This window comes from Schistocerca nitens, chromosome 2 (genome assembly GCF_023898315.1).
Source record: "Schistocerca nitens isolate TAMUIC-IGC-003100 chromosome 2, iqSchNite1.1, whole genome shotgun sequence".
NCBI classification, from domain to species: Eukaryota; Metazoa; Arthropoda; class Insecta; order Orthoptera; family Acrididae; genus Schistocerca; species Schistocerca nitens.
Window position 1 is genome coordinate 352,858,255 of NC_064615.1, and position 25,002 is coordinate 352,883,256.

The 25,002-nt window shown below is 39.0% G+C and overlaps 1 protein-coding gene across 3 annotated transcripts in view; it reads right to left on the minus strand.

The window, feature by feature from the left end:
- LOC126236167 (activating signal cointegrator 1 complex subunit 2) overlaps positions 1 to 25,002 on the minus strand; it is a 174,710-nt gene that overhangs the window by 53,712 nt on the left and 95,996 nt on the right. For all 3 annotated transcript variants that reach the window (XM_049945262.1, XM_049945261.1, XM_049945263.1), the window contains exons 9-12: positions 24,631 to 24,754; positions 15,634 to 15,762; positions 8,840 to 8,959; positions 6,011 to 6,117 (exon numbers count right to left, since the gene is read on the minus strand). In XM_049945262.1, the coding sequence (XP_049801219.1) occupies positions 6,011 to 6,117; positions 8,840 to 8,959; positions 15,634 to 15,762; positions 24,631 to 24,754 (480 nt within the window). The remainder of the gene's footprint in view (positions 1 to 6,010; positions 6,118 to 8,839; positions 8,960 to 15,633; positions 15,763 to 24,630; positions 24,755 to 25,002) is intronic.

Below are 25,002 nucleotides of genomic sequence, written 5' to 3' on the forward strand. Positions count from 1 at the left end.
GAGGGACGCCCATCTCCAGCATGAGCCAGAGAGGAGGAGGAGGAGGAGGAGGAGGAGTGGTTTCAGATGGGTACATAACAGCCCCATCAAACGGACTGGTTACACATGTTGGTGAGTTGGCAGGTTAGAGGTGGCTATGGTGGGGAAGGAAGAGGGAAAGGAAAAGGGGGGGGGAGGGGAGGAATCCACAGTGTAGATGCTAGGCAGAGAGTTCTTTCCCAATAGGCTCACACTAAAGACAGAAAATTTGAAATGGGAGGTCAAATCCCAAGGGGGGACCAAAAACTCCAAAAAAGGATGACAGAACAGGCAAGAGGGAAAAAAACACAAGGAATACAGGGAACCAGTTGGGTAGCCAGGTCGACATAAATAAGAAAACCGACAGAGGCGAAAGAGTAGGCAGCAGGGAAGGAGTGAGGAAGCAGGGACGGCGACAGTGGAGGAAATGCAGCCCAGGAAGGAAGAATGGGTTGCAATAGCTCAAGGCCCTATGTGCGCCACACACGAACTCACGAAAGAACCGTGAGCCCCCTGGGGGAATGCCACAGTGTTAGAGCCGCTGTAAGGAGTCATGGATGAGCTGAATCAGCTGGTCTATTGGATACAATTGGTGAAGTGCTTGCAGTGCACTAAGCGAGCCGTAACAGACAATAAGCCTTGTACAGTGATGTCTGTGAATCCTCATATGCAAAAGAGACCACATATAGGACACCAGCGCAACACATTCTTGAGTACTGCTGTGTTTGAGGTTCGCAACAGGTTGGATTAAAGGAAGATATTGAAACAATTCAGAGACGAGCTGCAGGATTTGTTACCAATACATTCTAACAACATGCAAGTATTAAGGAGATGCTTCAGGAACTCAAATGGGGAATCCCTGGAGGGAAGGCAATGTTCTTTTCTAGGAACACTACTGGGGAAATTTAGAGAATCAGTATTTGAAGTTGACTGCAGAATGACTCTACTGCCACCGAAGTACATTTTATGTAAAGAATCTAAGATAAGATAAATTAGGATTCATACAGAGGCATATACACAGTTGTTTTTCCCTCAGAATGTGAGTGGAACAGGGAAGGAAATGATTAGTAGTGATATAGGATACCCCCCCCCCCCCCCAAAGCACCATATGGTGGCTTGAGGAGAATATATGTAGATGTAGATCAAACAAAAAATTCCACAACTTGTATGATTTTTTAAAATATGTATGGAAAATTATATGTATTCAAAACATGGCTTAAGATATGGATTATAAATTTATGACTCACCAACACCTACAATATTTACAGATTTGGCTAAAGCTGACCAAGAAAAATGTCATTATATTCTCAATTTCACCAAAGGACCTTCCCATATGTTCCATGTTGTTGAAATGCTTGTATCTCCTAACAACAAACTGCATGTTGCTTGTCCTTACTAGTTAAAATGTCACCAATATACATACAAAACGGTCTGCATAAGAAGTCTTGAATTAAAAGACAATGTAGCAGACTCTAGCACTCCTATAGGTCTTTTCTTACCATACATTAACGCAATAATAATGTGTTCATTAAACTGAAACAGTGAGAAATGCCTCAATAGCTGTTGTGTGGAAACAAAAAAAATATTAAATTTCATATCATTATTCACACTAACTATTTTAAATACAACAGGTAAGTCCAAATTTATAGTAATGCTCCATTTGGATACACACAGCACTTTCTCTGATGTTCCCTGTCCTACGTTTGCCATTTTTAAGCATGTTCCGAATGAGTGGGTGTACCACAATAGCCACAACATTTTCAATGTTCAAGAGACATAATCTGCTAGCTTACTTGTATGCCCTCTCTCTCCTACTTTGAGGAAATGCAACTAGTTACCAGAAGTTCCTTTAAATTCTTTTCATGACTATTGGGCACTATAAAAAGCCCACAGAAGAACCATTCAGCCACACACTGTCACATTTGTCTCTTACCTAAGTATCTGGTAACATTTCAGAGATTACCTAACAATGTTGAGAAATTTACATCCTTTGCATCAAAGTTGTTACAAATAAAGATGTAGCTAAGTTGGAGAAAGATGGGAAAACAAACAACTACAGCCCTGTTAAAATAAATTCTAGTATTTGCTTGAACTGATCTTTGGAAACAAAGAAAGTCTTATTCTGAGTGGACACTTTAAACTTGCTTGATTGGAATTGTAACCATCACACACAAAATGGTGCGGGCACACCAAAGACTATGTTTTACTGGCAGAAAACTTCCTGGGGAACATCAAGAAAGTTCAAAGAAGAGTAACTCGTTTTGTATTATTTTGAAAACTGGAAGAGAGTGTCATGGATAGGATATGCGAGTTGGGGCGGCAATCAGTTTTCGTTTTGGCAAGATCTTTCCATGAAATTTCAATCACAAATATCTCTTCCGAAAGTGAATAAAATTTGTTGATAACCACCCACATAGAGAGAAATGATAATTGTAATAAAATAAGAGAAATCAAAGCTCGCACAGAAAGATTTATTGTCACGCACGCTGCTTGGGCACGGAAATGTAGAGGAATAGTTTGAAAGTGGTTTGATGAATCCTCTGCCATGCACTTAAGTGTGAACTGCAAATTAGTCGTGTAGATGTCGGTGCTTCTCTTCAACAGGAGTCCAGTATGCATTGCTTAGTCCAGATGTGCGAAGGATATGGTTTCCTTGTTTTAAATACAGTCAAACGGGGTGATTTCGGACAGTTTTGTAGTTATTTTGATTGTAACTTTCATTTATATTGTTAGATTAAATTGATTGTTAAGGAAGTGGTAGGGTATATGTGTAACGAATAAAATATCCCAAAACCAGAAAGTGTATGTGTAGGTGTATTTATCTGAGGCAGTTAAATAAAGTGTCAGAAGTCACCCCATGGTTTGGGTTGACTTCGGACACGTGTGTTTTTTAAATCTCTGTCCGAAGTTGCAATATATAAAGGGTGAATTCGGACAGTTACTGCCTTTTTTTTCTTTAAATTCTACATGATTTGCATTTGATTTTGGTGACATTTTACACATGATGGGAGATTTTCAGCTTTGCTTTGATATTGGAGAAAAACATCTTAACAGTCCCTTTGTTCACTTCTGCATAAGATCATTTAATATTTTCGTTTAAGCGAACGGAAAGATCTTCTGACTGTCGTTTGAGGAACAAATGCACCCATTCTTCTCCTGGCAAATTATTATGAAATTTCTTCTCTTTTCGGCCAGATTCATCAAGGTAGCCTCTAACTACCAGATGTACCGGTATGAAATGAGCGTGGTTTTTTTTGTGAAAATGAAAAACTGATTTTGAATTGAAAAGTAAAAACATTTTATTCAAAGTACTGACCATTGCTTTCTATACATTTCGACCACCTTTCTGGCAATTTGTGGACACCACACTAATAGAAATGTTCGTGTTTTGAAGCAAACCAATCAGACACCCAATTTTCGACTTCTTCATAGGAATTGAAGTGTTCCTCAGCCAATACGTGTCCCATTGATGAAAACAAATGGTAGTCTCAGAAGGGGCCAAGTCTGGTGAATACGGCGGGTGGGGTAGGAGCTCCCAGCCAAGTGTTTTGATTGTATCCTGAACCACTTTTGCTTTGTGTGCAGGTGCATTGTCGTGTAAAAAAATTACTTTGCCATGTCTTCTGGCCCATTCTGGTCTTTTTTCGATCAATGCATAGTTCAAATTGATCATTTGTTGTCTGTAGCGATTAGTATTCACAGTTTCACCGGGTTTTAGCTCATGATACACCACACCTTTCTGATCCCAGCAAACACAGAGCATTGTCTTCTTGCCGAATCAATCTGGTTTTGCAGTCGATGTTGATGGTTGTCCCGGATTAACCCGATTTCTCCCGTTTAGGATTCTTAAAATAAATCCATTTTTCATCGCCAGTAACAATTCAATGTAAAATTGATTTTCTTTCATGTCTTTGAAGCAAAATTTGACAAATGGTTTTTCGGTTTCCATCTGTCTTTCATTCAGTTCATGTGGCACCCATTTTCCACACTTTTGGATCTTTCCCATAGCTTTCAAGCAGTCAGAAATTGTTTGTTGTGCAACATTTAGCATTGCTGCCATTTGCTTCTGACTCAAAGTATCATCTTCATCGAATATTGCTTGCAATTTGGGGTCTTCGAACTTTTTTGGTGTCTTCCACGTTATTCATTTCTTACATCAAAATCATTATTTCTGAACTGTTGAAACCATCTTTTGCACGTTGCTTCTGATAGAGCATGATCACCATATGCCTCGACAAGCATTCGATGCGACTCTGCAGCACTTTTTTCCAAATGAAAACAAGACATTGTTAACACAATGAAAACATATGATGATGTTTGTTCCATGACTTGATGTATACTAAATATCTTTGACAGTTGTCATACCAACCAACCAACAAAATGTTAAGATTTGTTCACAACAAATGTTCCCTATCGAGATTGACACATTTGTATCTTAACGCTCATTTCATACCAGTACACCTGGTAAATATTTAATATCCAATTTAGTGAAGGGGAAATCCCCAATGGGCAGCCCTCAAGATACCTTGCTTCAACATTTCTTCTTCTTCTTTATTTAGCACTGGCTGTCCTCCCATTTTTTTTCGGATGTGTTTCCTGCACTTTATTTTGTAGGGTTGATTTAGGTATACCATACAAATCACACGCTTTTCTGTACGATAATTTACTACTCTGAATATCACGAACTGCTTTATCTAAAAGTTCTGGATCATAATTACACCGTACTGTAGCACCTCTCATGCTCTTATACGTTCTTGGCATTGTCCGAAATCACCCCACACAGTACACAGTTTTACAAAAACCGTTGTTCTTTTATAACCTTGCACGAGAAGCTCGACAAACTTGTACAGAAATTGTCTCAATGCTGTTAGCTACTGAGCGCATCGACAATTACGGTTACAATAACTTCCCGCTCGGCGCACCAATAGAAAGTTTCCACTTTACGATAATGCATGGATTTTTAACACTGAGACTGTTCGTCAATTATTCACCTAGGGAAACAATTGACGCAAAATAAAAAGTTGTGGAAAGCGATAAATGCAATCTTACACTTAAAATAACTGGCACACGGATGTTAAAATAAGTAACTCTTAGTTTCTATGCAGTGACAAAGAGCAAATAAGCCATACTGTCCGAATTCGCCCCAGTGTCCGAAATCACCCCGTTTGATGGTACTGTTTGTATTTGACCAAACTGAGTATTGTTAATAGAATCACACAATTTCACAGATGTCTTATTTTATAACACTAATTAGACAGGCAAAGAATAATCTGATAGCAGGAACTTGTAAAATCAGTGGTATCAAGAATTTTCAGCATATGCCTGATAATGGAAGTTGGTAAAAATAGAAGAAAACAAGATGACTGTAATTTATAAAATGGAAAAGCAAGGTATGCATATTAAGGAGCTCTTTAAAAATAGTGGACAGGGATATATTTCAATAATAATAATAATAATAATAATAATAATAATAATAATAAATTGAAATATCCATACCCAATACAGCAAATATACAGAAGAAAACAGGTGAAAAAATTGAAAAATACATCGAACTGGCTGAGGAAGTCAAGGACATGTGGCATCAGGATAAAGTTGACATTATACCAATTATACTTTCAATTACAGGAGTCATACCACGCAATATCCACCAGTACATCAACGCAATACAGCTACATCCAAACTTATATATACAACTACAGAAATCTGTAATTATCGATACATGTTCAATTACCCGAAAGTTCCTAAATGGAATGTAACATATACCGTACAGTTAAAAGGAAGTCACGCTTGATCAAGGTCCGCGTCACTTTCCATTTTTAACCAGACCTAAGGTCTGAGAAAGGAAAGAAGATGATGATGATAATAATAATGTAATAGATTTTAATTGGAAGTCCGAAATATGATGGTCTACCATATTAAAGTGAAGTACAGCCTTTCCTTCCCATTAGATAAGATGTCTATAACAGCTTTAAAGTTCAAATCATTATCATACCTTTTCCCTCTGATTATCCTTGTAGTGTCCATGACATCCTGAGTCATTATATCAAATTCATCATTATCATAAATATTGTATCTCCTAGAAACATACGATTCCTCATCCTAAAAAAGAAGAAAAAAAAAAAAAAAAGACAGTGAACTGACAGAGCCAAAGGAAACCAGGCAAGACTAATAATTAGCTCTTTATGTATACTGAACAGGACATTATAAATTGAATTTAGTGATAAGAGTTATGATTGGCTTCATCCAAATTTATAGACCACAAATGTCTAGAATAAGGAAGTTATGGGAGACGAGGTGTGTGTGTGCGCACACGCGCGCTTGCGAACCTTGAGATAGATGGATAGAGAGAGAGAGAGAGATAATGTGGTACATTATTCTGAATTAAAAGCAAGTAATAATTTGATCTAAATGTTCTTTTTAACAAGGTATGTGACTAATCAGCAGGTGATTTTCTTTTAAAATTATTTTAAAGAATTCACTTCAGTTTAGAGATGCCACAAAGACTGGTGAGTACTTTAATATTTTCTATGCTTGGTATTAATTTTATAAAAAATTATACATTTTGATAATGTATATTCTCTGAATTAAAAAGTTGGGATGAGATTTTCATCCCCCCCTCCACCCAACTTTAAAAAGAGATTTGGTGAGATTTTGTCAGAAACCCCCCCCCCCCCTCACCTTTAATTAATCGGCATTCTCTTACTTGTTGCATCTGATCTTGTTTTGTTCACAAGTTATGAGACAATGCTTGCTCTTTTCTACAGATACTGACACTGTAATAAAAATCACGTTGACAAATTTTGTGTGTGGTCAGTTTTAAAAATAGAAATGACTGACACTAATGGGCACCAAGTTGCTGGACTCAATGCATTTCAGATTGAAAGCAGAATTAATGCTGTAAGTAGAATGTATCAACATTTAACAGGTTGCTATATCACGATGAAACCTTGCAGGTTTCACTCGAACATTCCTCACCAATGGCAAATTTTGTGCGTGGTCAGTTTTAAAAATAGAAATGACTGACACTAATGGGCACCAAGTTGCTGGACTCAATGCATTTCAGATTGAAAGCAGAATTAATGCTGTAAGTAGAATGTATCAACATTTAACAGGTTGCTATATCACGATGAAACCTTGCAGGTTTCACTCAAACATTCCTCACCAATGGGAGGTGCTAAGACATCTTGGTAGATGAAGTATCATCACGCTTGAAATTAAATGAAAAATAGCAAAAGCTTTTTCTGGTAAAGAATAATTCATCCCACCAATTGGAAAATCTATATGCACATAAAGCTGCATGATGGGGAGTCATTTCCACCGAATTGTTGCGAATTTGCATAATTTAAGAAGCTGAATGGATCTCTTGGTTACCTGAAACTGTTTATGTTATACACTAACCAGAATTGAAGTTATTCAGACCAGAGGTATTTGCATATTAAGTATATTGTACTAAAAACATGAATATGACAATTACATTAAAACTATCTTTACTTTTGGATCTGCTTAACATAAATTACTATTTCTGTAGCCAGCTACCTTACACACACACACACACACACACACACACACACACACACACAAATCAAAAACAAGAAATAAACAGGTATCCCTACATCTCATATCACGCCAATAAGTATTTTGACAATAAAAACTGTAATTACAATATTATGGATAATTATCTCAAGAGAAAAGCATCCCAAATCTACATGGAAGTTGAGACCCTATTTTGATCACTTATAATCAATATTTGTTGTTAGAAATTATACTGTGCAGGTTGTCAGCAAGTTCACTCATTATTGCTTGTGACCTTGGCAACTGCTTAAGGGATGGGTAATGAGCAACTTGCAGCTTGAGTACAAGAGCTCATGAGTAAGGTGACTGTCATACTCAAAGAGGAAAGGAAATCAGTCAAGTGTGATGATAAATCACCTATAATGAAAGCTGCATACATGACACATACACATTTAAAGAACATGTTACTTCTTAATAGTAATACAGTATTTCCATCTTTGCATTTCTTCCTCTCTTGCTTACTAACATCATAATATCAGAAAATAGCCACACATTTCTTTCACTGAACATGCCAAGAAGTAAAATATTTGTTTCTTCCTCTCTTGCTTACTAACATCATAGTATCAGAAAATAGCCACACATTTCTTTCACTGAACATGCCAAGAAGTAAAATATTTGTTTCTTCCTCTCTTGCTTACTAACATCATAGTATCAGAAAATAGCCACACATTTACTTCACTGAACATGCCAAGAAGTAAAATATTTGTTTAGCTATAGTCATACTTGATTTAAGAAGATATTTCATGACTGCAGAGTGGAAGAAATTATATTCTTTAAGGTGTTACATACGAATAAGGTGTGACATAAGAGTAACACTCCACATTCCTCTCTTTGGCACTTAATGTAAACCACAGCACTACAAGTATTGTTTTCAGTTACTGCCAGAAAGTAATAATAGTATTAATAAATATTTTTCTGTTGAATAGAGCTCCCTACCTCATTCTGTTGGCACTTCAAAACAAAACAAGTTTATCAAAACTAGCAGGCAAGAAAAAAGCAAAGATGAAAATATGATGAATATTAGCATAATGCTTCCAAGCTGAAAGCTGGTGAACATTTTTTCAATAAATAAGAAATATTATTCAAATTTGACAAAGTCAAAGAAAAGCTTCTTCTAAAACTGTTATCAAACATTTATATTACATTCAAGCTTTTGTACTGAGGGAAAGGGAAGAGTAGGGGGTACAAATGACTGGTTATCCACAATTTACACACTCACAGATTACTCAATTTGAGTTCCGGTACATACCTTTTCTGGAGGTATACGAGGCATTGATGTATCTATGTTCTGTAATTCTTCTGGAAGTTGGTTTTCCAGAACTGCATTAACTACTCTCTCACTGGCATAGTCATAGTATTCCAGGCATTTCTAGGAATAAGAGTACTGTATCACAAATACTGTTATAAAAAGAACAAAAAGTATACTGATAAATGTAAGAACATACAAAAGATTCGCCTAAGTGTAATGAAACCTTGTTTTTCCTTTGCCATTTCTTAGCCAAAGATACTGTGCACATATGATGATGTTGGTAAGAAGAAATAAAAAACGGAGAGCATATGTCACATTTGTAACTAACACCAGAAATACTATCCATCTATAACCACAAAACTTAGTTGAAATAAAGACCTCAAACAAACTAAGGAGATCTTTTGAAGTATCCGAATAACGAAAATTTCTGGACAGAAACACTACACTTTTTACAGACATAAACTATCATGTATCTTAAAAATGAAGTCTTGTCATATGTTTCTCACATTATTCAGAGCTAGATATCAACTTGTGAGCATATCCATACAAAATTTTACTACATGCACTGAACAAGATTATATTATGACATGATATGCAATAAGAGTTTAAGTAAATATTATCTGAGCTGAAAATGGCTCTTCTTTAGTTAAAAATACACTGCCTTTTACAATACCAACAAGTTCTGCCATTGTTATACTGTTAACATCCTCTTGAGTGTTTACCTTCAAAACTAGTTCCTCTGAATTGCACGAGAGAGCATTATACCATCAACACATGATACGATAATCATAATTCTACAGGACCTGAACTGTTACCAATGTTACAACCTCTGCCATTACTGATGTAACTACCTTTCCATCAGCATTTTTTTAAAAAAATTCTCATTTTACTTCTTTTGTTCCACAGCTTTGTTATACGATATTCTTCTTTTTCAATTGTTAAAACACAAATTTACCTTGCATTCATGGGCCTTGATTATAATTCCTCTCTTTTATTTACATACCATCCATCTTTGTTTTCCCTGTTGTTGTTGTTGTTGTTGTTGTGGTCTTCAGTCCTGAGACTGGTTTGATCCAGCTCTCCATGCTACTCTATCCTGTGCAAGTTTCTTCATCTCCCAGTACCTACTGCAACCTACATCCTTCTGAATATGCTTAGTGTATTCATCTCTTGGTCTCCCTCTGCGATTTTTACCCTCCACGCTGCCCTCCAGTACTAAATTGGTGATCCTTGATGCCTCACAACATGTCCTACCAACCGATCCCTTCTTCTAGTCAAGTTGTGCCACAAACTTCTCTTCTCCCCAATCCTATTCAACACTTCCTCATTAGTTATGTGATCTACCCTTCTAATCTTCAGCATTCTTCTGTAGCTCCACATTTCGAAAGATTCTATTCTCTTCTTGTCCAAACTATTTATCGTCCATGTTTCACTTCCATACATGGCTACACTCCATACAAATACTTTCAGAAATGACGTCCTGACACTTAAACCTATACTCGATGTTAACTAATTTATCTTGTTCAGAAACACTTTCCTTCCCATTGCCAGTCTACATTTCATATCCTCTCTACTTTGACCATCATCAGTTATTTTGCTGCCCAAATAGCAAAACTCCTTTACTACTTTAAGTGTCTCGTTTCCTAATCTAATTCCCTCAGCATCGACTACATTCCATTATCCTCGTTTTGCTTTTGTTGATGTTCATCTTATATCCTCCTTTCAAGACACTGTCCATTCCGTTCAACTGCTCTTCCAAGTCCTTTACTGTCTCTGACAGAATTACAATGTCATCGGCGAACCTCAAAGTTTTTATTTCTTCTCCATGGATTTTAATACCTACTCCGAATTTTTCTTTTGTTTCCTTCACTGCTTGCTCAATATACAGATTGAATAACATCGGGGAGAGGCTACAACCCTGTCTCACTCCCTTCCCAACCACTGCTTCCCTTTCATGCCCCTCCACTCATTTCCATAATACAGCTTTTATGTAAGTCATTTTTTACAACTGTTCATGTGTGCTTTATAAGCAAGAGCTCAAACTGCTCTTGTAATTTTTGCCAAAGATGTTAACAAGCTAAAAAATATTACTGTCATCTGCCTTAAGACAGTTTGGGAAAAGCACGGAAAACCTAAAACAGATGGTCAGACGGGGATTTCAAAGCTGTAACTTCCAAACTTGAATCCATGCTGTGAATGACAGAGTCAAATTACTTGGTCTGCATTACAGTATCTTTCCACAACGACTGAACATTTAGACAAAATATTAGGAATTCAAATGAAATTTTCTTCAAAAAGGATTACATCAAAGAAGCCATCTAATATATGAGAAAAAATTAATACTCACTCTTGTACACTCACTACTGTATATTACGTGAGAGCATATTGGTCCTTGTATCTTTAGTTTTGAAAAACAGTAATATTTTCTCTGCAATACAGCTAGTTTATAAATAAGCCAGATACAAAACTATGAATATCCAAAGGAACATACACAAGATTGGGACTTGGAATGTACAAGGAAAACAAAAATAAAAGTATTAGCAGAGACTCAATGGAAAGGCAGTGGACAATTCAAAACAGCTAATGGTAATTCAGTATATTTTTCTGATACATTAGATCACTCCATTAATGATGTTGCCTTGTTAGTAGACAAGCGATGGAATGCCACACTGCCTGAACACAAGCCTGTCAGCAACCGAATAATACTAGTGAAATTCAACACTAGACCCTGCAAAGTAAATGTTACACAAGTGCATGCACCAACTTAAATCAAACAGATTTTATGAGTCTCTATCCAACTGCCCTGAGCAAATACACAAAAACAAAGTTACCATAGAGCAAGGAGATTTTAATGTTAAGGTAGGGTAATGGGGCTCTTCAAATGAAGTACTTGAGTGGTTTGGCCAAAAGACATGATCATGGAGATCAACTGATTCAATTCTGTCACAAAAATAAGTTTACATAACGGAAACTCCAGACTGGAATCTCAAAAATATAGCAAAAAGGATGGATTTCTACTCACCATAAAGATAACAAGCTGAGTTGCAAACATGCACAATGGAAAAAAAACTTAACACATCTAGCTTTCAGCCAAACCCTCCCTCAGAAAAGAGACAACACACACACACACACACACACACACACACAGAGAGAGGGGGAGAGAGAGAGAGAGAGAGAGAGAGAGAGAGAGAGAGAGATTCACACAATCAAGCACACCTCGCTTACACATGATTGCAATTTCTGACAACTCAGACCAGATTGCACTGTCACATTAAATGAAAGCAGCACTCTGGAAAGGGGAGGGGAAGGTGAAGGGGAAGGGTAGTGGGAGAGAAGAGTGCTGACTGACAAAGCATGCAGGCAACAGATGGAAATATGACAAATCTGCTGCCAGGCGCAGTGTCAGGAGGCTGTTGGGGCTGGGAGGTGGGAAGGGGAGTACATGAGAAGCAGGAAAGGAAAGAAGCAAGGGATGGAAGTGAAAGAGAGCAGAAAAGGATATAAGCTGGAAAGGGGAAGACAGGGGAGTGCACTGACAAAAGGCAGTAGGCAGTGTGGCACACAGAGTGACGAGGCACGAATAGGGAGGATGTGATAGGGCAGAGGGGCTGGAAAATGTTGGATGGCACATGTGGAAGCATTAAATTACCATAGGTTGAGGGTAGGATAAGTGTGGGAGTGGACAATGTGTTGTAAAGATAACTCCCACCTGTGCAGTTCGGAAAAGCTGGGGGTGGAAGGAAGGATCCATATGGCCCATGCTGTGAAGCAGCCATTAAAATTAACTATGTTGTATCCAGATGCATGTTGTGGGGCAGGGTGGTCTACTTTGCTCTTTGGCATGAAGATATCATCAATAACCCTGAGCCAGACCAGCGGTTTGAGGTTTTGAGAGGCTAAGACGATTCCTCTCGAGAGCCCATAAGTCGGTTGGCATAGGAGGATGCCATGAGGGCCCATGGCTGTGCTGCAGATTTGTTTGTACACCTTCCTTTCAAAGGGGAAGTAGTTGTAAATTACGATAAAGGTAGTAAGGTGTACGAGGAATGAAGTAGTGGGTTTGGAGCTGAAGGAAGTTCGGAAAGATAGTGTTCAATAGCAGTAAGAACACGGGCATGAGGGATGTAGGTGTAAAGGGAAGTGACATCAACAGTGACAAGTACGGATCCAAAACGTAAACAGATGGGGATAAGGAGAGTTTGTGAAGGAAATGGTGGATATCTTTGATGTGGGATGGTAGATTATGATAATTTGTTGGAAGTGTTGGTCAATGAGTGCCAAAATTCTTTGAGGGGAGCACAATATCCAGCTACAATAGGGTGTCCAGGATTGTTGGGTACGTGGATTATGGGGCTGTAAAAGATGGATCTGTGGGGTGTCACAAAGGTGAGGAGGGAAATGGATTCATGCGCGAGGTTCTGGGAAGGGCCTAAGGCTTTAAGCAGGGATTGGAAATTACGGACTTGTGGGATGGGATCACTCAAATAATTACATCAATGAAACATGTGAGAGAACTGAGAAATTCCGGGATTGCAATTAGACCAGAAGAATGTTCACTGAAATTAAAAAGATCCTTGAAACAATGAACATGGGTTGTAGAACATGGGAGATGGCACATGTCTAACCATAACCAATATAGTACAAGCCACTGATCACTGGAGAACATACTGCAACAAGTTTGATATGGATAAAGGTGGAAAACTTAGTTGTGCAAACATTCCAGTAAAGAAGGAACCTAACATCTTACAAGTGGTCCAAAAAACTTTAGCTAAACTGGGAAAAATAACAAAGCACCTGGATCTGACCTTACACTACTGAAATGATCAAAGCATCTTGAGATTTGGGTTTGGAAATCATGCACAAAATATGTAATTACATATAGACTAATGGTACGTGGATAGAAGACTGGATCATGTCGATAATGATCCTGTTTCATAAGAAAGGAAACATACAGCATTTTGCAAACTACAGAGCCATTTCATTAATTTCACTTGCCAGCAATATTCTTCCAAATGTCATTCATGAACGCCTGAGAACCTACTTAAATACAGATATACCACTAGAGCAAGTTGGGCTTCTGTATAATAAAGAACACTAGCAGATTCACAATGCTGGACAGATAACTGAAAAAGAGAATTCATTACTCCTTTAGTTCTTTGCTTCTTGGCCTACAGCCACGTTTTTGATGGAAAGAACTGAGGAACATGCTAGCAGAAATGGGCATTACTGATAATCTTATTATCCTTATCAGAAATCTCTACTCCGATAGCACTGCATTATCAGATTTGGTAAGACTATTTCAAACTCTTTTGAAACATTTAAAGGGAGTCAGATGGGGTGCATTCTATCACAACTTCTCTTTGTACGATTTGCTGATTACACCACACTGTGCACAGGATCACAAGTGGAAATGAAGGAGCTACTGGATAGAGTTAATAAAGGGAATGAGAAACTTGGATTGTCAGTTATACGAAAAAGACCAAGATCATGATAAAATTATTTAATTGGATAGATAAAAAATTTACTCACCAAGTGGCGGCAGAACACACACATGAAAGACTGTTGTGAATGGCAAGCTTTCAGAGCCAGTGGCTCCTTTAGGCAGAAAGGTTCTGCCTGAAGAAGGGGCCACTGGCTCTGAAAGCTTGCCAATCACAACAATCTTACGTGTGTATTCTGCCATCACTTGGTGAGTAGATTCTTTATCCATCCAATTAAATAATTTTATCACTAAGTGATTGTTTTCATTGTTATATTACCCAAAGATCATGGTAAATAACAGAGGTGACTTACTACCAGCTAATCAGGTTCTATCAGTATATGCAGAAGCTGACCATTTCGTTTATGAATGGCAACTACTGATAAACGTAGAAAAATGTACATTAGTAGAGATGAGTAGCAAAATGTTTGAGTATATCATTAGCATTGTGCTGCTTGACAGTTACGTTGATTAAATATCTAGATGTAACATTACAAAGCAATATGAAATGGAATTAGCATGTTGAGATAAGATTACAGAGATTAGGTCTCATATGAAGGCAAATCGACAGTCGATTTTTACTTCCATTTTCAAATGGAACAGGAAAGGAAATTACTAGTAGCGGTACAGGATATCCTCCGCCATGCACCATGTGATGCCTTGTAGAGTATGTATGTATGTAGATGTAGATTTAGATTTACCTGGGCTCACTGGTTAAGAAAAAGTGTGGCTTTATACAGGGAATATGATGTAGAACTTTTCTGGGGAGAGATGCTACACTGAAGTTGACAGTGATTTGTAAAAATGGAACCTTAAACAGACATTCTACATTGAGTGTGCTGAAATCTCTGATTTTTTTTTTCAGTTTTCCTTTATGGCTCTGAAATCTGGGCATTAACTGAAGGGGACAGCAAAAGAATTGATGCTCTTACGATGTGGACATATAGGAGGTTGCCGAGAATATCATGGATGGACAAACAGACCAACAAATCCATCTTTCGAGAACTCAGGGTGGAGAATAGGTTGTCCAGTATTTGTTTCCAGCAACTATGACAGTTCTTTGGCCAATAGTTCGACAAAAGAAGGATAACTTGGAAAATGTGATCATCCAAGGCAAAGTTGGTGGGAAGATACTGAAGGGAAGACCACCAAGATGGCAGATGGAGCAGATAAAGGAGAAGACACACCAAACATGGAGCCAGCTACTCAAAGATGTGGAAGACAGTGAAAAACTGAGACAGACTGTAAAGAGGATTGTGTGATGGGTTACCAACTTTTAACAATGAAGGATGGAGTGCTGACGACAAATAATTACCTCTATAAATCCATCTTGTAGGTGAGGAAGGATGTCTTGCACTTCAGTGATGAGAGAATCTAATTCAACTCCCGTTACTTTTTTCTTCTTATTCTCACTCGGGGCTTCCACACAGCCACTTGCAGTTGGCTAGAATATAACAATAACCACTCTGTCACATCATTTGATACATATTATTCAGCAGTATTAAAAACAACTATGGGTTTGCTATTTACAGTGGCGGCTTATAGGAAAATACACCAGTTAATCGGATAATATATGTACATGGTACAAGACACTGTGTGTTTCAATAAAGTGCAGTGGAGAACATGGGTGTACAGTGAAGGTAGTAGTTTACGGGGTAACTACTGATTGATCTCTATGCATGTTTTAACCTTATGTAAAACTTCAAATGTCAGATGCCATATCCAAATTAATATTGAAAGTTACAACTTCTCCTGTGACTGTAAAACTGCACTGCAATAATCAATATGATTTGGCATTAGAATACATGTTCACCATTTGATTTGGCAATTTTAAATCTTAAGTGTCAATTCAGTTTTATGAAACTCAATTTCACACAAGCTAGACTAAAAGGAGCCATATTTACATCATACTTTCATAAACAACAGTCCTTACAGCTTAAAGTGCCATATGACATGCTGCAATGTAAAAGTCATATGCTGCCAACTTGTTTCTCATGTGCAGCAGAGCAATATGCTATTCTAACAGTGGGTACTAGTGTGCCAAAATATGCTTTCAGTTGCAAAGACTGTTATTTATAAATATATAGTAAATGCAGCTCTTCCTCTCTCCTCACACCTTCTCCTTCACTTTCATTTCCACTTGTCCTCACTACAGGTAGGTCGCTCTCATCCTGAAGCTAGAGTGACCTGCCCTCCTTTCCGACTTCCCAAACTATCCCTCTTTTTTCCTGGGGAATGAACTAATAGTTATGAAAACTAGGGACCTTTTTTCACCTTTAAGCTGTGACAAGCTAATGGCAAGTATGCTGAGAAAGGGCCCACTCGTATCCATACTGGACAAAGACAGGATAATAATGGAATAGGCTTACAACTGATTCAAAGTATCAGCTTAACCCATAATATTATTTATGCTCAATTCTATAATATGCCAAACAAATAAAAACAGTTGTCAGGTATCAGAAATAGCAATCAATGGCGCACACACACACACACACACACACACACACACACACACACACACACACACACAAACAGATGACGCTCCAAGTTCTGGGGCATCCATTAAGGATAACAAACTGAGGTGGCACTAGCATCTAGACAAATTAACCAAAAAGCTCATTAATGACTACTTTGCATTTAGAAATCTCTCTCACTGTGTTGACTTCCAGATTGGATTGCCACCATACTTCTGCTCAATACAGTCCGATGTCTTAATCTTCTGGTGAAGCGCAACTACAGTAAAAAAGTATTTATTATACAGAAGGATGGTGTAAGAATATTAAGAGAAGTAGATAACCGAACATATCTGTGTCAGCCCGCAACTTAAGGGCAACGAACTTTACTGAAAACAAAACTTCTGTAACAAAAGATTAAAATTTTCTGTTAGTCCATGAAATCAAATAATAACAGTGCATGATGAAGAATATTCTAATTAGACAGATGGTGTCGCAGTGGGGACCCCATTAGCTCTAGTTGTAGCCAACTTACTTACGGAGCATTTTTAGGGCATCGCCCTGGACACAGCTCCTGCAAAGCCTAGTTGCTTTAATCATTACATCGATACATTTGTTGCCTGGTCTCATGGATGTGAAAGCTGGGAGAATTTTTGGACCACATCAACAATATCCATGACAACACCAAAATCACAATGGAGGTAGAGACAGACGGCACCTTGTCATTCTTCAATGTCCTTGATCGCGGTAAAGCAAATCGGTGTCTCTGCCACAATGTTTACAGAAACCCGATATTTGCATGCTAATATTTGCATGCTAACAGCTATCACTGACAATTGCTGAAACATTCTGAGGATCTTGGTGCACCAAGCGGAAGCCATCTCAGATGCTGAAAACCTGCTGAAGCAACTGAGCCACTTACAGAAAGTATTCCAGGAAGATCGCTACAACAACCACCAGATTTTTTTGCAGGCCATGTTGTTGAAAACAGGAAAGCAGAAGGACCCTGAGGAGGACTGTAAGAAGCTTGTGTTGTTGCTGTTCTGTGGCTCAGTAAAAGGACAGATTAGCCAGCTCCAAAAGAGGCATAAAATCGATTCGATCTTCAGTGCTCCAACAAATATTTGGCAACTCATGAAGCCTGTGAAAGATGATGAAGGCCTCAGAATGCAAGGAGTATATAAAATATTGTATGGGTATGGCCAGTTTTACACTGGACAGACTGTGCGCACTATTGAACAGTGCTGTGCAGAACACAAGGTGCATTCATCTTCAGTACGCTGAGAAATTAGCATTAGCAGAGACATCTGTTATTACATAGACTAGAAGTTTCTAGGACAGCATAATATAAGAAGCAATCAACATAAAATTTTGTGACAACATCCTCAATAAAGATGGTGGTCTTCAGCTAAGCACAGTTTGGGACCTGGCCATCACAAGGTTGAATTGGGCCTGCAGTGTAAGCAATGAAAATATTACCTTATATAGCACTGGAGCAAGCATCATGAACATCATAGAAGACAATACAGCCATATACGGATGGTAGCAGCAACCAGAAGACAGTGAACACATGACAATGACCAAGTAGTACTTGACTGAAAGCTTGTGGATTTTAAACCACTTGATGTGGCTGGAAACTTGAGAGAATTTTATCAATAACAATTCACAGTGGAATTTAGAACAAGCTCTAGTTCCAGATGTTGCCACTGTCTTCAGTCCGAAGATTGCTTCCATGCAGCTCTCCATGCTAGTATATGCTGTGTAAGTATCTTCAGAAGTACTGTAACCTACATCCATCTGAACCTATTTATTGTATTCAAGCATTGGTCACTATCTACACTTTTTACACCCGACACTTCCTTCCATTACCAAACTGATAGTTTCTTGGTGCCACAGGATGTGCTCTATCAACAAATTCCTTCTTTTAGTCAAATTGTGCCATATTTCTTCCCCCCCCCCCCCAATTCAATTCAATACCTCATTTTTTACATCCAATTCAATACCTCATTTTTTATTTGGTCTACTCTCCTTCAGCATTCTTCTATGGGACCCAATTCCGAAAGTTTCTTGTCAGAATTGCCTATTGTCCCTTTTTCACTTCCATATAAGGCTGCGCTCCACAAAAATACCTTCTGAAAAGACTTACAAGCACTTAAATTTATTTAGATGTTAACAATTCCTCTTTTCTGAAATGCTTTGTTTCCTACTGCCCATCTGCATTTTTGTATATTTCATACTTTAGCCATCACCATTTATTTTACTGTCCAAATAAAAAAACTAATCTACTATTTCATTAGTCTCATTTCTAATCTAATTCACTTGGTACTGCCTGATTTACTTTGGCTATATTGCATTACCCTCATTTTACTAATGTCAATCTTACAATCTGTTTTCAAAACACTATCCATTACGTTCAGAATTACAATGTCACTGGCACACTGCAAAGCTTTTATTTTCTCTCCCTAAACTTTATTTCCCTTAACTAAGTTCTCCATTGTTTCGTTCACAGCTTGCTCAAAATACAGACTGAATAACAGTAGGGATAGGCTGCTAATCTGTTGCATTCTCTTTGTAACCACTGTTTCCTTTCCGTGTCTCTCAACTCTTATAACTGCAATCTGATTTCTTTACAAGTTGCAAATTACTCTTCTACGCCTGTATTTTTAACCCTGCTACCTTTAAAATTTCAATAAGCACAGTTCACACAGTACTATCAAAACCTTTCCCTAAATCTACAAATGCTATAAATGTAGGTTTGTCTTCCTTCATATATCTTCTAGGATAAGTCTTAGTTTCATTGAGTGTTCCTACATTTCTGTGATCTCAAATTGATCTTCCCCAGGACAGCCTTTTCCATTTTTCCATTCTCCTGTAAATACGAGGGTGTGCTGAAAAGTAACGTTTCTGAATTTTTAAAGTGAAAACTCTTACAGATTTATTGTATTTACAACAAACATTATTAACATTCTACACCTTGTATTCTTCAGGTTTACATATTTATTTCTCAGTGGCAACAAACACATTTCTTCCAACGAGAGACCAGTTTGTTGATACCATCATCACTGTGGAATATCTGACTTTGTCGACGGAGTCACAATCTTATCTCTGCTTGCATCACTTCATAACAATATCTCATCCTCAAATGTGTTCTTTAAGTTATTGATACAGATAGAAAGGAGATGGGGCCAAGTCAGGACTGCACAGAGAATGATCAATGACAATGAAGCCAATGTGTCGGACTGTTGAAGATGTCATAGTGCTCATGTGTGTTCTGGTATTGTCATCCTGAAGGAAAGGATGCTCCACATATGAACGAACTTCTTGAATTTGAAACTTGATTACAGCACATTGTTGGTCATGCACCGACATAGTTACATTACACACCATTGTATTAAATGTGGCAATTCAGAGCCCTCTAGTGGTCTAGGTCCTCGAGTGCTCTGTCAAATTCTTTGCCCAGTATATCTCCCATTTTATCATCGTTGTCGTCATTGTCGTTGTCTTCACCACCACCAACTACATTCTTTTTCCTTTCTATAACACTGTTTTAAAGTTAATTTCCCTATGAAACTTCTCAATATAATGTTTCCACCTTTCAGCTGCCCCTTCTTTTCCTAGAACTGGTTTCCCATCGGAGCTCTCCCATTTTCAAATAGCTGCTTCTCTTTTCTCCAAAGGTCTCCAATTTTCCTACATGTAGTATCGTTACCTTAGTTATACATGCTTCTGTACCTTACATTTGTCCTGTAGCCATTCCTGCTTAGCCATTTTGTATTTCTATCAATTTCACTTTTTAGACATTTTTATTCCCTTTCGTCACTTCATTTGCTGCATTTTTATATTTTCTCCTTTCATCAAATATTTCCTGTGATATCCAAGGATTCCTAGTCGGTGTTGTCCTTTTGCCTGTGTGATCTTCTAATGCCTTCCCTATGCCACCTCTCAAAGTCACTCAATTGTTTTCTATGGTAAGCCTTCCCTGTATCTATTTAACAACTACAGATAGAAATTAATAATGAAACAATTTCTGACTGAAATTAATACAAGTCTATTTCACTATGCATGTGTTGTAAAGTTCCATTTGGGTTAGTGATTGTGGAAACCACATGGTTATCTACTGAATCACTATCCAATACCAGTCTGCTGTTGACACTTTCGCTCATGATAGATACTGCAAGGAAGACATTAAGGGCAGATTGGTGCAAGTCTAGCTGCCTGTTCTAGAAATGAGTTTGAATTAAAAATGAGCATCAATAGTCAGGTAGATGTAAAATTGTTGCAGTACACCATACTACATTTCCATTTAAGGCACAACAAAAGAGTAGCAGTTTAGGCTTTTTAAGATAAACTTTCATCTTACAGCTATTTAACAAAGGCTAGCTAGCTGTATAAGATAATATTACGAGAAGGAAAGTTGCTACTCACTATATAGCGGAGATGCTGAGTCGCAGATAGGCACAACAAAAGACTCTCACTATTATAGCTTTTGGCCGTTAAGGCCTTCATCAACAAAACACACACACACACACACACACACACACACACACACACACACACACAAATGCAACTCACATACACGACTGCAGTCTCAGGCAACTTAAACCATGCTGCGAGGAGCAGCACCAGTGCATGGTAGGAGTGGCGAATGGGTGGGAGTAAGGAGGAGGCTGGAGCGGAGAGGGGGAGGGATAGTATGGTGGGCGTGGCGGACAGCAAAATGCTGCAGGTTACACGGAGGGCAGGAGAGAGGTGGGGAGGGAAAGGGGTGGGGGGGGGGGGGGAAGTAGCGGAAAAGGAGAGAAGTAAAAAGACTGGGTGTGGTGGTGGAATGACGGCTGTGTAGTGCTGGAATGGGAACAGGGAAGGGGCTGGATGGGTGAGGAAAGTGACTAATGAGGGTTGAAGCCAGGAGGGTTACGGGAATGACAGATTTATTGTGGGGAAAGTTTCCACCTGCAAAATTCAGATAAGCTGATGTTGGTGGGAAGGATCCATATGGCACAGGCTGTGAAGCAGTCATTGAAATGAAGGATATTATGTTTGGCAGCATGTTCAGCAACAGGGTGATCCACTTGTTTCTTGGCCATAGTTTGTAAGTGGCCATTCATGCCAACAGACAGCTTGCTGGTTGTCACGCCTACATAGAATGCAGCACAGTGGTTGCAGCTTAGCTTTTAGACCACATGACTGGTTTCACAGGTAACTCTGCCTTTGATGGGATAGGTGATGTTAGTGACTGGACTGGAGTAGGTGGTGGTAGGAGGATGTATGGGACATGTCTTGCATCTAGGTCTATTACAGAGGTATGAGCCATTAGGTAAGGGATTGGGAGCAGGGGTTGTGTAGGGATGGACGAATATGTTGTGTAGGTTCGGTGGACGGCAGAATACCACTGTGGGAGGGGTGGAAAGGATAGTGGGCAGGACATTTCTCATTTCAGGGCACAAAGAGAGGTAAATGAAACCTTGGCAGAGAATGTAATTCAGTTGCTACAGTCTTGGGTGGTACAGAATTACGAGGGGAATGCTCCTCTGTGGCTGGATGGTGGGACTTTGGGAAGTGGTGGGAGACTGGAAAGATAACACACAGGAGATTTGTTTTTGTACAAGGTTAGGAGGATAATTACGGTCAGCGAAGGCTTCAGTGAGACCCTTGGTATTGCTCATCACTGCAGATGTGGCGTCCACAGGTGGCTAGGCTGTATGGAGGGGACTTCGTGGTATGGAACGGGTGGCAGCTATATAAGTGGAGGTATTGCTGGTGGTTAGTAGGTTTGATATGGATAGAGGTACTGATGTAGCCATCTTTGAGGTGGAGGTCAACATCCAGGAAGGTGGCTTGTTGGGTTGAGTAGGACCAGGTGAAGGAAATGGGGGAGAAGTTGAGGTTCTGGAGGAATGTGGATAGAGTGCCCTCACCTTTGATCTAGGTAACAAAGATGTCATCAATGAATCTGAACCAGGTGAGGGTTTTAGGATTCTGGGGTTTTAGGAAGGATTCCTCTAGATGGCCCATAAATAGGTTGGCATAGGATGGTGCCATGTGGGTGCCCATAGCTGTATCCCAGATTTATTTGTAGGTAATCCCATCAAAGGAGAAGTAATTGTGGGTGAGGATATAGTTGGTCATGGCAACTAGGAAGGACAATGTTAGTTTGGAATCCATCGGGCATTGGGAAAGGTAGTGTTCGATAGCGGTAAGGCCACGAGCATTAGGGATGTGGTGTACAGGGAGGTGGCATCAATAGTGATGAGCAGGGCACTGTTTGGTAAAGGAACAGGAACTGTGGAGAGTCGGTGGAGAAAATGGTTGGTATCTTTCATATAGGAGGGTAGATTCCAGGTAATAGGTTGAAGGCATTGGTCCACAAGAGCAAAGAGTCTCTCACATCCTGGGTGATTAGGTTTATGGACTTTAGGAAGCATGTAGAAAGTAGGAGTGTGGGGAGTGGTAGGGATAAGCAGAGAGATGGAGTCCGGGGAGAGGTTCTGGAATGGGCCTACGGATTTGAGTAGTGACTGGAGATCCTGCTGGATTACTGGAATGGGGTCACTGTGGCAAGGTTTGTAGGTGGAAGTATCTGACAGCTGGTGGAGTCCTCCCACCAGGAAATCCTTGAGGTTCAAAACAACAGTGTTGGAGCCTTTGTCCGCAGGTAGGATTATAAGGTCAGGATCGGTTTTTAGATGGTGGACTGCAGTCCTTTCTGTGGATATAAGGTTAGTTTACATGTTGAGGTATTTGGGGAATGATGGTGAGGCAAGGTTCGAGGTTAAGAAATTCTGGAAAGTTAACAGGGGGTGGTTTGGAGGCAGTGGGGGTGGATCACAGTTGGATAGAGGGGTTAATTGAGTTAGGCAAGGTTCAATATTGGTCTTTGGTTGAGTCTGATTGGTAGGGTTAGTGGCAAAAAGTGTTTCACTGTAGTGACCGGGAGAAGGAGAGACGGTCTTTAACAAGTCCTGCATGACTGAATTTGGGAGTGGGGCAAAAGGTGTTGCAGGTCTGTTTAGGTTTTGGATTCTGTGTGGTGGTGGGAGGTAGTTTTGGAGGGTGGGGTAAGTGTAGAAGGTCTACGAGACAGGGTCTGTCAGCTATGAGGGGATGTGGGGGAGATTTGGAGGTCGTCGTAGAGGTGGTGGACAGCAGCACTTCAAGGTGGGAGTAGGAAGTGAGCATGATGGAGAGCTTTTTGAAGTGGAGTTGTGCATGTTGCTCAAGTTCCTGCAGTGCAAGAGTTTCAATGTGTGTTATGGGTTCCAGGAATTTGGGATTGCATAGCAGGAGAATTTTGTGGGTGGAGAGACGGTACTGCAAGGAGGTTTGGGCTTGATTCATATGGTTCTACAGGACTATGTTAGTGAGAGCTAAGGATTGGCAGAACCTGAACAGGTGAAGGTAATTGTGGAAGGAGGGGTGGCAGCCAGAGATGGGTTAATTTGATGGTAAGGCCATTAGAGGGGACTCCATGAGCCAAGCAACAAGGCAGGAATAATATGTGGGACTGGGATCTGGCTAGGGATAAGGAAACTTTTCTGTATTGACGCAGATGGAAGGAGCAAGGATCCACGGTGGTGGAGGAATACGAAAAATTACGTTGCATAAGAAATAAACTGGTACTTATTGAGAATGGGCTGTACAAAAGAAGACCCAAACTCAATAAGAGTAAATAAATTTAATTTTTAGCACAAGGAAGAAAACACTTTACAAGTACAATAAAGATACATCATTATTCAAACGTCATACTTTTCTTTGCTCACAAAATGAAAACTTGAAATAATGTTAAATTTTGCCAACTACAATCCAGGCATGCACTGTAAAGCAACAAAGAAACAAAATAACTAAGAAGTAATACCGACCTGGATGTCCTTCGTGTCTGTAGTTTTTGAAAACTCCGATGAAAAAAAGCTATTTTTCTGTGAACTCGGGGTATCAAAACATGACAGAACAGATTCCATCAAGAAATCAAATTTAATTGTATCACTGCATCCAAGTTAAGTACATCAATACAATTTGATTTTATGCAGTAGTAAATGTTCTTTCAGCATACGTGCATTACAAAAACTAAACATTACACAAGTTAAGCTCTAAATCAAAGATTATTCACTCATATAGCGCAATTTTAAATACAACAGAGAATAAGAACAACCTTTTCCCCCCCTCATTACTGTTGACTATATATTTGCAATGAGGAGTTTCCACATGCTCCAATTCCAGTGTTGACTCCAGTA